This window comes from Amyelois transitella, chromosome 13 (assembly GCF_032362555.1).
Source record: "Amyelois transitella isolate CPQ chromosome 13, ilAmyTran1.1, whole genome shotgun sequence".
NCBI classification, from domain to species: Eukaryota; Metazoa; Arthropoda; class Insecta; order Lepidoptera; family Pyralidae; genus Amyelois; species Amyelois transitella.
In genome coordinates this window covers 9,925,843-9,937,625 of record NC_083516.1, presented here as the reverse complement: position 1 = coordinate 9,937,625, position 11,783 = coordinate 9,925,843, and the positions used below count along the sequence as shown (strand labels likewise).

Here is an 11,783-nt window from a genome sequence, read left to right as displayed (position 1 = left end):
AATCAATTTTTTTGACGTTTTCGGTTTCATGTGTCTATGGTTAGTTATTGACGTTTCAATTTTTGGGGGCGGGTATCACCTATTAGTGATTTCGGCTTTTTAACAGAATAAAATGTTTTATTTCTGTTTTATTGAATAGATAAACCAAATTTTATTCTCTTTGACCTGATGTATTGCAGAGGAGCGTACCAGGTAGGCAAAGAAATTAACTTGATTTCCAGATCCGATATTGGTCACATCCTGTCATATTGATTCGTAGCGATTTATTCATTTTCTTTGGTCGCCTACCTCGAAATTATGTTATTTCGTATAAAGCTCGTCAAATAAAGATACTGATTCTTATATTTCACGAATATCCCTACAGTAAAAAGAATTACAATTTGTCTCAAAGAAATCGATCAGATTTTCAATGATTGTTTTACACCTTTACCAGGCCTAAGTCATCATGATTGGGGGCCTGTTCGTGTACAACCATAAAGGCGAGGTGCTGATCTCGCGGGTGTACCGCGATGATATTGGGCGTAACGCCGTGGATGCATTCCGCGTGAATGTGATCCACGCTCGCCAGCAAGTGAGGTCTCCCGTCACCAACATAGCGAGGACTTCGTTCTTCCATATCAAAGTAAGAACACACAACTTATTAAATTCCATTTGTTAGATATACATACCGATTGTAAGCTAGTAGTCAAATATTGTCACTAGCACCATAATTGCTTCTTTATCTGTTATTTTCAAAGCTCTTGTATTTATTAAATATTATATGTTATATATATTAATAAAAGTTCTAAATGTCTTATCTTTCTTTTCCTCTGCTATTTCTTGATGGTAATTGTAGAGGTACAAAATAAAATATATGAGCTGGTTCACTGAAGTCATTAAAAAAAGTCACGATATTCATTAATTTTTCTTACTAGTTAGACTTACAATTGTGAATTCTTTCTGTTCAATCTTGTATACACACTGGTTCCTGTTAGCTAAGGCCTTTACAAAAAAAAAACTTACTTCACACATAGTAACTTATCAACAGAGAGCCAACATCTGGCTTGCGGCGGTGACCAAGCAGAATGTGAACGCTGCGATGGTGTTCGAGTTCCTGCTGAAGATCATTGACGTGATGCAGTCTTACTTCGGCAAGATCTCCGAGGAGAACATCAAGAATAACTTTGTACTCATCTACGAGTTACTCGATGGTAAGTATATAGTGCTATAATGGAACTAGTTTTAATGATGGTATTAAGGTATGACTTGTTAGTACAGTGGAATCCGGTTATAACGACGGTCAAGGGACCAGTGATATTACGTCGTAATAACCGGAAGTCGTACTAAACAATCATTTTTTTTTTTAATAATCATATACAAAATTTATGTACATACGTATTAATACGTAGGTATTAAGGTGACTAACAGACAAAAAAAAACATTGAATTAAAAATATTTATTTATTTCACATATAATAATATGCATACATATACGGTACAGAAGTGTACTAAGAAGGAAAACCACTGTAAAAGTGCCACATCAACTTGTTCTTGAGACGACTCCCTCACGCGTTTAGGTTTTAAAACGTTTGCGTTAAACAAAGGTTCTATTTTGTGTTTATTCTTTTTTATTGTGGATATAGTCGAGTGATTTACACCAAGTTCCTTCGCAATAGTTACATTCGACTCGCCAGCTTCTAAACGTTGTAAAATAAAACTTTTTTCTTCAATAGAGAAACTTTTTCGCTTAGCCATTTTAGTACGCGCACTCACTTGTCACCCGCAAATTAGGAAATGTAACATAAACAAAACAGACAGTCCGCGATGCATGGGCTAGGTAGGTGCGCGGGGCGGGGATAGCTTCTATTATGTACCTATAACTTAGATTTGTTTGTAAACACGTCGACGCACGTCGTTATAACCGGACAATGTGCGTTGAATTCCGTCGTTAAAAGCGGTCGGTCGTTATAAGCGGAGTCGTAATAAACGAATGTACTTTCATAGTGGCTCGATACGAAACCAAACATATGTCTATAGTTGCGTCGCTAAAAACGGTTGGTTGTTATATGCGAAGTCGTACTAAACGGATTCTACTGTATACCTGATTATAGCAAGGTTCAAAACCATCTCATTGAGGTTTGAATGAATGATACAGTTGAATGTGCCCTTTCAGTCCATTTAACGAGGCTTTGACTATACGCAAGGGATAAAAAAGACACCTGACTATATACATATGTATGTTATTTTAAAATTTGAATAAAGTGACTTACACAAAATATTGATATTTCAGAGATCCTGGACTTTGGATACCCACAGAACTCTGACACCGGAGTATTGAAGACCTTCATCACTCAACAGGGCATCAAATCTGCCTCCAAAGAAGAGCAGGCGCAGATTACTTCTCAGGTATAATCATTTTCATCCGCCTGGCATTCCCCGTCTAATCCTCATCGCTCTAGAGTAGAGCTCTGAGTAAGCCCTTGACCATGGATTGGGTGAGTCAAGTTTTTACCCAAAGTGACTCGTATTGGAGCATGGTTTCTTTCTTACTTTTCTATATTATGGCTTCCACCGGACTTTCAGTGTTTCTGTCAATGTCATGGTTTGAAGAGACACGAAGTTACAAAATTGGACGGTATACAATCTGAAAGGAGAAGATTGACATTTGTTAAATGTACAAACACAAAAAGACAAACACAACAAGTAGGTATTGTTAGTAAAAGAGAAGACAATGATTATAATGTGTAGTGAGTGTGTAAGGTATAAAAGTTATGGTCATGGTTGCACATCCAGTTGCCTGAATATGTAGGTTCCCTCACGATGTTTACCCTCACCTAACAGTTTTTCAAATTGAACCTGACTTTAGAATAGAACCAGTTGAATATCCTTCCCATTGATGTTGTTAAAGGTGACTAATGGATAGGCTTTTAAACTTGGGACTATTTGAATCTCGATTCCATCATAAAGTCATACATCTGAATGTGGCCTTTCTGTCTTATCTAGACAGTTGGCTCTGCCTACCCTGCAATGGATATAGACGTGACTTCTATGAATAATCTTGACTGGATCCTATTGCAATAACTAGTATTTTGCCACAGGTGACCGGTCAAATCGGCTGGCGGCGAGAAGGCATAAAATACAGACGCAACGAGCTGTTTCTGGACGTTCTGGAGTATGTCAACTTGCTCATGTCACCGCAAGGTAACTTTTTTCAATTCAAAATCTTTATTGCATATCATATAGGAAGCAGTCTCTGCCTACCCCTCCGGGAAAGAGGCGTGATTTTATGTATGTATGTATGTATATAGGAAGCGGGAGTGGTATGGTCTTAGGATCGTAGCGAGTGGATCTGTAAGGATTTTGACAACTGAAAATCCTTAGTCTCTGTCCTTAGTCTACCCCAATGGGTGAAAATTACAATTACTGCTTATAAGTAGGGGTACAATATGAACCCCGTTGGCATTATAATATTATTAAATATTTTTTTTTGGTATTGGAAGTTATGAAGAGGAATTATTTGTATTTATGTACTCAAAAAGGCTACTGTAGTGCAATTTGAGGCAGACACATGGACATGTGAGGTGTTTAAGTTTTTTTTAATAAACAGTAAACACCATAAAATCTTCAGTAAAGTGTTTGTTACATTTAGGAGAAGGTTTTAGAAATTTTACCAACTTCAAAAAAGTAGGATATCGATTTTAGGCGGCTCTCCTTATACTACGTTAAAAGTTATTATTCCCAGAAATTTAATATCTGTTTTTTTTTTTCATTAATTAAAAGAATAGAATGTAGAATAGATTTATTTTCAAAATTGGATACAAGGTATCACTTATTGACGTCACATAACTTAAATCTAATTATAACTACTACCGCTTCCAAAGCACATGTGTAGAAGAAGCGGCGGAACAAACTACATTGCAGATTACATTTTAATGTTGAAATGTTTTTTTTTCTAGGTCAAGTGCTATCAGCTCATGTGGCTGGGAAAGTGGTGATGAAGTCATATTTATCCGGCATGCCCGAGTGCAAGTTTGGCATCAACGATAAAATTGTCATGGAAGCCAAGGGGAAAGGAAATGGTCAGTATGTTCTTTGATACAGTTCCTCCTCTGGCTATAGTCCGGGTTGCATCCTCACCACTCTGGAGAGGAGCCCGGGGAATGCCTTTGGCTGTGGACTCTGACTGTGGATTGGGCGAGTCAGGTTTTTACTTTAAGCGACTCCCATCTGGCCTCCTCAACCTTTGCAGGTAAACCTAACCCGTATTGGATCGATTATGGTTACACATACAGTTGTCTGAATGTGCAGAGTTTGCAGTTAAACTTACAATTCTGACTTGATCGCAACTAACGATGCAGAAGGGTCATGTTCAAAAAAACTTTGAAAATTGTATCGAGTAATACTGTATCGCCTTTCAAAATACACTTTTAACATCTTATTTTAGTGTGTGGTATCCCACATTTTAGAATAGAACCACTCCATATCTTTCCCGTGGACGTCGTAAAAGGCGATTAAGGGCTTATAAACTTGGGATTCCTCTTGTAGGCGATGGGCTAGCAACCTGTCACTATTTGAATCTCAATTCCATCATAAAGTCATACAGCTGAACATGGCTCTTCAGTCTTTTCAAGACTCTTCACTCTGTCTACCCCGCAAGGGATATAGACGTGATTATAGGTATGCATGTACCTATGTTACTATAACATTTAAAGTTGAAACTAATAATTTGCCTTTTTAATGACTTTTCCAATGAATTTTGCGAGTCATGGAAAAACAACAACATTTTTCATGTGCAATAAATGAAACCTATGTATCTATCTATTCACAATTCTATCATTGAGCCAAATAGCTGAGTGTGGCCTATCAGTCTTTTCAAGTCTGTTGGCTCTGTCTACCCCGCAGGGGATATAGACGTGATTAAAGACATGCATGTACCTATGTGCCGTGTGGTTCCCGGCACTATTACAAAAAAGAATAGGACCACTCCATCTCTTTCCCATGGATGTCGTAAAAGGCGACTAAGGGATAGGCTTATAAACTTGGGATTCCTCTTTTGGGCGATGGGCTAGCAACCTGTCACTATTTGAATCTCAATTCTATCATTAAGCCAAATAGCTGAACGTGGCCATTTAGTCTTCAAGACTGTTGGCTCTGTCTACCCCACATAGGATATAGACGTGATCATATGTATGTATGTATGTATGTATGTACCTATGTTACTATAACATTTCACGTTAGAACTTATAATTTGCCTTTTTAATGATTTTTCCAATGAATTTTGCGAGTCATGGAAAAACAACAACATTTTTCATGTGCAATAAATGAAACCTATGTATCTATCTATTCACAATTCTATCATTGAGCCAAACAGCTGAACGTGGCCATTCAGTCTTTTCAAGTCTGTTGGCTCTGTCTACCCCGCAGGGGATATAGACGTGACCATATGTATGTATGTATGTATGTATCGTCACATTACAGGTGGCATATCGGGCAACACTGACAGCGACCCGGCGCGCTCCGGCAAGCCGGTGGTGGTGATCGACGACTGCCAGTTCCACCAGTGCGTCAAGCTCAGCAAGTTCGAGACTGAGCACTCCATCTCGTTCATCCCCCCCGACGGGGAGTTTGAGCTGATGAGGTAGGTGAAAGATGAAAATCTTTCCTTTGTCAATTACATTTCGCATTTATAATATTAGACTGACATCCTGACATACTCACAAACTTTCGCATTTATAATATTAGGTAGTAGGATGTTATGTTAAGATTGAAATCTGATTGATATCATTCCAGCTACCGCACCACGAAAGACATATCGCTGCCTTTCCGCGTCGTCACTTCTTTAAGCCTTATAATTCAGTTTTATAAGCCTAACCCTTAGTCGCCTTTTACGGCGTCCATGTATATTAACCTTTTTCACCAAACAGCTGAAAGTGGCCATTCAGTCTTTTCAAGTCTGTTGGCTCTGACTACCCCGCATGGGATATAGACGTGACCATATGTATGTAATTTTTATTTATAGCCTTTGACAGTGCATTTCTCATTGCAGATACCGCACCACCAAAGACATATTGGTGCCTTTCCGCGTCATCCCTTCATTAAGCCTTATAATTCAGTTTTATAAGCCTAACTCTTAGTCGCCTTTTACTGCATCCGTGTATATATTTTTAATCGTTAGAAATTTTTATTTTTTGGCTCTGACTACCCCGCAAGGGATATAGACGTGACCATATAACTACATAGTATAAAACAAAGTTATTATTTATTATTATTTTAGTCTGTTTGTCTGTATGCTTAAATCTTTAAAATTACGCAACGGATTTTGATGTGGTTTTTTGTAACAGGTAGAGTGATTCAAGAGGAAGGTTTTTATGTATAATTTTTTCCGAATTTTGCACCCGTGCGAAGCCGGGGCGGGTCGCTAGTGTATGTAATTTTTATTTATAGCCTTTGACAGTGCATTTCTCATTGCAGATACCGTACCACCAAAGACATATCGCTGCCTTTTCGCGTCATCAGTTCTTTAAGCCTTATAATTCAGTTTTATAAGCCTAACCCTTAGTCGCCTTTTACGGTGTCCATGTATATTAACCTTTTTCACCAAACAGCTGTACGTGGCCATTCAGTCTTTTCAAGTCTGTTGGCTCTGACTACCCCGCAAGGGATATAGACGTGACCATATGTATGTAATTTTTATTTATAGCCTTTGACAGTGCATTTCTCATTGCAGATACCGCACTACCAAAGACATATCGGTGCCTTTTCGCGTCATCAGTTCTTTAAGCCTTATAATTCAGTTTTATAAGCCTAACCCTTAGTCGCCTTTTACTGCATCCGTGTATATATTTTTAATCGTTAGAAATTTTTATTTTTTGGCTCTGACTACCCCGCAAGGGATATAGACGTGACCATATAACTACATAGTATAAAACAAAGTTATTATTTATTATTATTTTAGTCTGTTTGTCTGTATGCTTAAATCTTTAAAATTACGCAACGGATTTTGATGCGGTTTTTTGTAACAGGTAGAGTGATTCAAGAGGAAGGTTTTTATGTATAATTTTTCCGAATTTTGCACACGTGCGAAGCCGGGGCGGGTTGCTAGTGTACATACACTAGCAACCCGCCCCGGCCTATAAATATATAATAAATAATAAAGCCTATAAATAAAAATTACATACATATATACATATATATGTATGTAATTTTTATTTATAGCCTTTGACAGTGCATTTCTCATTTCAGATACCGCACCACCAAAGACATATCGCTGCCTTTCCGCGTCATTCCTCTTGTGCGCGAAGTGGGCCGCACCAAGATGGAGGTGAAGGTGGTGCTGAAGAGCAACTTCAAGCCGTCGCTGCTGGGGCAGAAGATCGAGGTGAAGATCCCCACGCCGCTGAACACCAGCGGCGTCCAGCTGATCTGCCTCAAGGGGAAGGCCAAGTATAAGGCGTCGGAGAACGCTATCGTTTGGAAGTGAGCTAGCTACTTGTTCTATTATTTTACTTTACACACACATACAATCGCGGCTATATCGCTTCCGGTTTAGACAGAGCCAACAAGTCTTGAAAGGCTGATAGGTCACGTTCAGCTGTTGTCGCCTTAATGATATAGAATTGAGATTCAAATAGTGACAGATTGCTAGTCCATCGCCTAAATGAAGAATCCCAAGTTTTATAAGCCTATCCCTTAGTCGCCTTTTACGATATCCATGTGTATTTTACTCTAATCGTTAGTGATTTTTATTATAGGCTTTGACAGTGTGTTGGGTTTCGATGTTTATCATCTACCAGGAGGAGATACCTAATGCGGGTTTGTTGCGAATTTATATAAAATTGCATTGTAGACATTGCGTCGCCGGTCATCGCTGCTGATTAAAAAATCTCAAAGAAAATAGCTTTAACTGAATGCATGCATGCATGCATATGATCACGTCTATATCCCTAGCGGGGTAGGCAGAGCCAACTTGGCTTTGTGATGGAATTGAGATTCTGTTTGGCTTTGTGATGGAATTGAGATTTGTGATTAACTGAATGTTTTGACAGATTACAAGGTTCTGGGTAGGGAACAAGGTCGTAGGTCAAGATGAAAAATGATCTTGTAGCCGGAGCGATGATTCGGCTCGACCGCCAAAATGGAAGATCTTCCGCTAGGCTGGGTGTGATGACTGGGGAACCGCGCGACAGACGATGTTGTGTCGGAGCTTTGATTAATCCGTGAAAAATTTGCTTGCGCGATTTAGATTCTTCGCTGTTACTGGCCGATAGCGTCGCGTGATTGACAGTTGTTATTTGTGACATAGAGATGTCGCTACAATCTTAATAATCTGATTAATAGATAATCATCTGATTAATAGAAAAATCATGACTGTTAGATAAGTACTAGCTGTCCCGGCTTAAACGTTGTTTTGCCATATTATTAATTTTTAAGTAATTTCTAGTTAAAAAAATTCAAGGGTTGTCCCTTATCACTAAGAGGTATGAAAAATTGATGTTGGCCGATTCGCAGACCCACTCAATATGCTCACAAAATTTTCATGAGAATCGGATCGAAATGGGAACGAACATTGTGACACGAGAATTTTATATATAGATAATTATTTAATGTCGTGAAATTTGTTCACAGAATAAAACGCATGGCCGGTATGAAGGAGACGCAGCTGTCAGCGGAGATTGAACTACTGGAGACGGACACCAAGAAGAAGTGGACCCGGCCGCCCATCTCTATGGGTTTCGAAGTGCCATTCGCGCCTTCAGGATTCAAGGTACATTGATACATACACACATATCATTAAGTCTATATCCCTTGCGGGGTAGACAGAGCCAACAGTCTTGAAAAGACTGAAAGGCCACGTTTGGCTTAATGATAGAATTGAGATTCAAATAGTGACAGGTTGCTAGCCCATCGCCTAAAAAAGAATCCCAAGTTTGTAAGCCTATCCCTTAGTCGCCTTTTACGACATCCATGGGAAAGAGATGGAGTGGTCCTATTCTTTTTTGTATTGGTGCCGGGAACCACGCAGCACATAAGAAATATTATTAAAGGCAATTTATTGGAAATGGCTGCCGTGTGGTTACCGGCACTTATGTATAGGACCACTCATTTTCTTTCGCATGGGTGTCGTAAAAGCTGTTTAAGAGAATAGGCACATTTATGTATTGCACTCTTGACCAGGATACAATTGGGTTAAGTCCCCCTGTAAAGGTTGAGGAAATCAAATGGGGGTCAGTCACCCAATCCAGGATCTATGGTCGAAGGCATACCCCGGGCTCCTCTCCAGAGTGGTGAGGATGCAACCGGGACTTCCAGGAGGAAGAATCATACAAAAAAAATATTTTTATTTTATATGCACACCTCAGGCTCATCTTCAGAGTGGTTAGGACATCTATACTAATATTATAAAGCTGAAGAGTTTGTTTGTTTGAACGCGCTAATCTCAGGAACTAATGGTGCGTATTGAAAAAATATTTTTGCGTTGAATAGACCATTTATCGAGGAAGGCTTTAGGCTATATAACATCACGCTGCAACTATAAGGAGCAAAGAAATAAAATAATATGTGAAAAAAACGGGGAACATTATTCATACTTGAGGGCTATATTTTGGGCTTCAATGATGCCCAAAATATCTAATCCACGCGGACGAAGTCGCGGGCACAGCTAGTAACTGATAATGATTTGAGAAGGCTTTCGGCTTTCTTTTTGAATCATATTTTAGTTAGGATATTAGTATCTCTCAAGTCTATCACTAAGCCAAACAGCAGAACGTGGCCCGTCACTATTTTCAAGACCGTTTGTTCTGTCTACCCCTCAAGGGATATAGACGTTAAGAATAACATGTCTTTAATCAGCATTTTGTTACATTGCAGGTACGCTACTTGAAAGTGTTCGAGCCAAAGTTGAACTATTCGGACCACGACGTCATCAAATGGGTTCGCTACATCGGCCGCTCCGGACTCTATGAGACTCGATGCTAATGAATTGTGAATTTACGATCAATGTAAGTAATTGGGCTATCTTTCTAAATAAATAAAAATATATGTACCTACGTGACAAATTACACAGATTGAGTTGGCCTCGAAGTAAGTTCGAGACTTGTGTTACGAGATACTAATTCAATGATACTATATTTTATAATAAATACTTAGATAGATAAACATCCAAGACTCAGACCAATCAGAGAAAGTTCGTTTCTCATTATCGGGGATTCGAACCCGGGACCTCCGGTACCACAGACAAGTCAAAAACATATTTAAGGTGGTTTCCAGCACTAGAGAATAGAATCACTCTTATTTAGCTTCCCAATGGATGTCGTAAAAGGCGACTAAGGGATAGGATTATAAACTTGGAACATGGCTCTAGTAGGCGATGGGCTAGGATGGATATCATGTATTTGAATCTCAATTCCATCATGAAACCATAGCAACCGAATGTAAAATCATGATCAGATTCGAGTTAGGATACCTTGCCAAGGTTGCTCAGGTCAGCCGGGAGTCGCTTTGTGTAAAAACCTGACTCGCCCAATCCAGGATCCTCTCCAGAGTGGTGAGGAAGTGACCGGGACTAAAGCCAGGAGAAAAAATTATTCAAAAATAAATATTTTTGTGTTTTAGGATGCCGCCGAATGATTGGGATACCGCGAATGGACATTTAGTAATGGCATGTTACATAAAAATAGATGTATATATTTATTATGTATTAATTTATCATCTCATACAAAAACTACGGGACGCGATATTTCCTTCAATATTTTATTTTTGTAACTTTATTTTAAGCCCGTATTAATACTCTGTACCTAAGTTTGTTTATTGCGTGCTAAATGTGTTTGGTTATATGAAAATAACTAAATTGAAAATAATTTTAAAAAGTGGTTCCTTACTTCGTAGAATATTCAATAGTATGTTGTTTATTATTATCTCTTTTGCTTTTAGTGAATTGTATCCAAATTATTTGTAGAATTAATATATACAACACATCCTTACAGAAAATATAATAACTTTAATTTTTTTTAATGTAGACAACATTTTTATTAAAATTTGTGTAAGAATCGAATCTCTTATATCGAAACTTTATATTTTGGTTTGAAAATTATTTTTAAAAGTGTGCTAAATCATAGATTGCAAATCTATGGTAGTTAAATGATGATATTTTTTAAAAGGAAATTAAAATTCTCTTTTCAAATGTAATGTGCAGATTTATTTTTCTGTAAGTTTTTTTTAATAAGATTGGTTTGAAAAGGTTTGCATTAAGTAGATGTAAATTTTAAATATACTTTGGATGTACAGTGGGTAACATAGATTTGTATGCTAATTTCCTATGACTTAGTTATTCTTCTTAATGCGCCCTACTGTACATGGTTAATTCAGATATTCCTTTCATTGTAAAGTCGCGAGCAAAATATGTACACTAAAAACGTTTTTGAAATTATATATAACACGCATGTACACATTTGTGCATGCGACTGTACAGGAACATAATGTAATTTAAGATATAAACAGAAATGCTGTTAAATGAAGTTTCGACTACTGAAACGCAATTATTGTTATATTTTAATTGATTTAATATCAGCTCTTATTGTTTAAAATTAACGTGTAGTTTTGACATAATAGTGTCAAAACTTCATGTTTTTTTTAAGATTTAATGAAAATTTATATTGCTTAATTATCCTGTTAAAAAAAGCCACGATTTATTGCAATATTTGTCTACTGAAAAATGAATGGAGTAGAAATAATGAATTAGGACGTGAAGTAATAATATAATATGACCAAATAACAACGGCTCCTAATCTGAACCATTCCTCTTAGAAT

General features: G+C 37.7%; 1 protein-coding gene across 2 annotated transcripts in view; it reads left to right on the top strand.

Annotated features, from left to right (window-relative positions):
* LOC106137183 (AP-2 complex subunit mu) overlaps window positions 1–10,981 on the top strand; it is a 127,538-nt gene extending 116,557 nt beyond the window's left edge. Inside the window, exons 2-12 of one of the 2 annotated variants that reach the window (XM_060947587.1) lie at window positions 85–192; window positions 434–622; window positions 1,028–1,190; window positions 2,269–2,384; window positions 3,077–3,179; window positions 3,935–4,057; window positions 5,457–5,616; window positions 7,221–7,454; window positions 8,604–8,742; window positions 9,846–9,976; window positions 10,590–10,981. In XM_060947587.1, coding sequence (XP_060803570.1) covers window positions 446–622; window positions 1,028–1,190; window positions 2,269–2,384; window positions 3,077–3,179; window positions 3,935–4,057; window positions 5,457–5,616; window positions 7,221–7,454; window positions 8,604–8,742; window positions 9,846–9,953 — 1,323 coding nt within the window. In that variant the 5' untranslated portion in view covers window positions 85–192; window positions 434–445 and the 3' untranslated portion in view covers window positions 9,954–9,976; window positions 10,590–10,981. Of the gene's footprint in view, window positions 1–31; window positions 193–433; window positions 623–1,027; window positions 1,191–2,268; window positions 2,385–3,076; window positions 3,180–3,934; window positions 4,058–5,456; window positions 5,617–7,220; window positions 7,455–8,603; window positions 8,743–9,845; window positions 9,977–10,589 lie in introns of those variants that run through there. The other variant, XM_013337971.2, reaches the window with a different exon arrangement.
* Window positions 10,982–11,783: the final 802 nt, after the last annotated feature.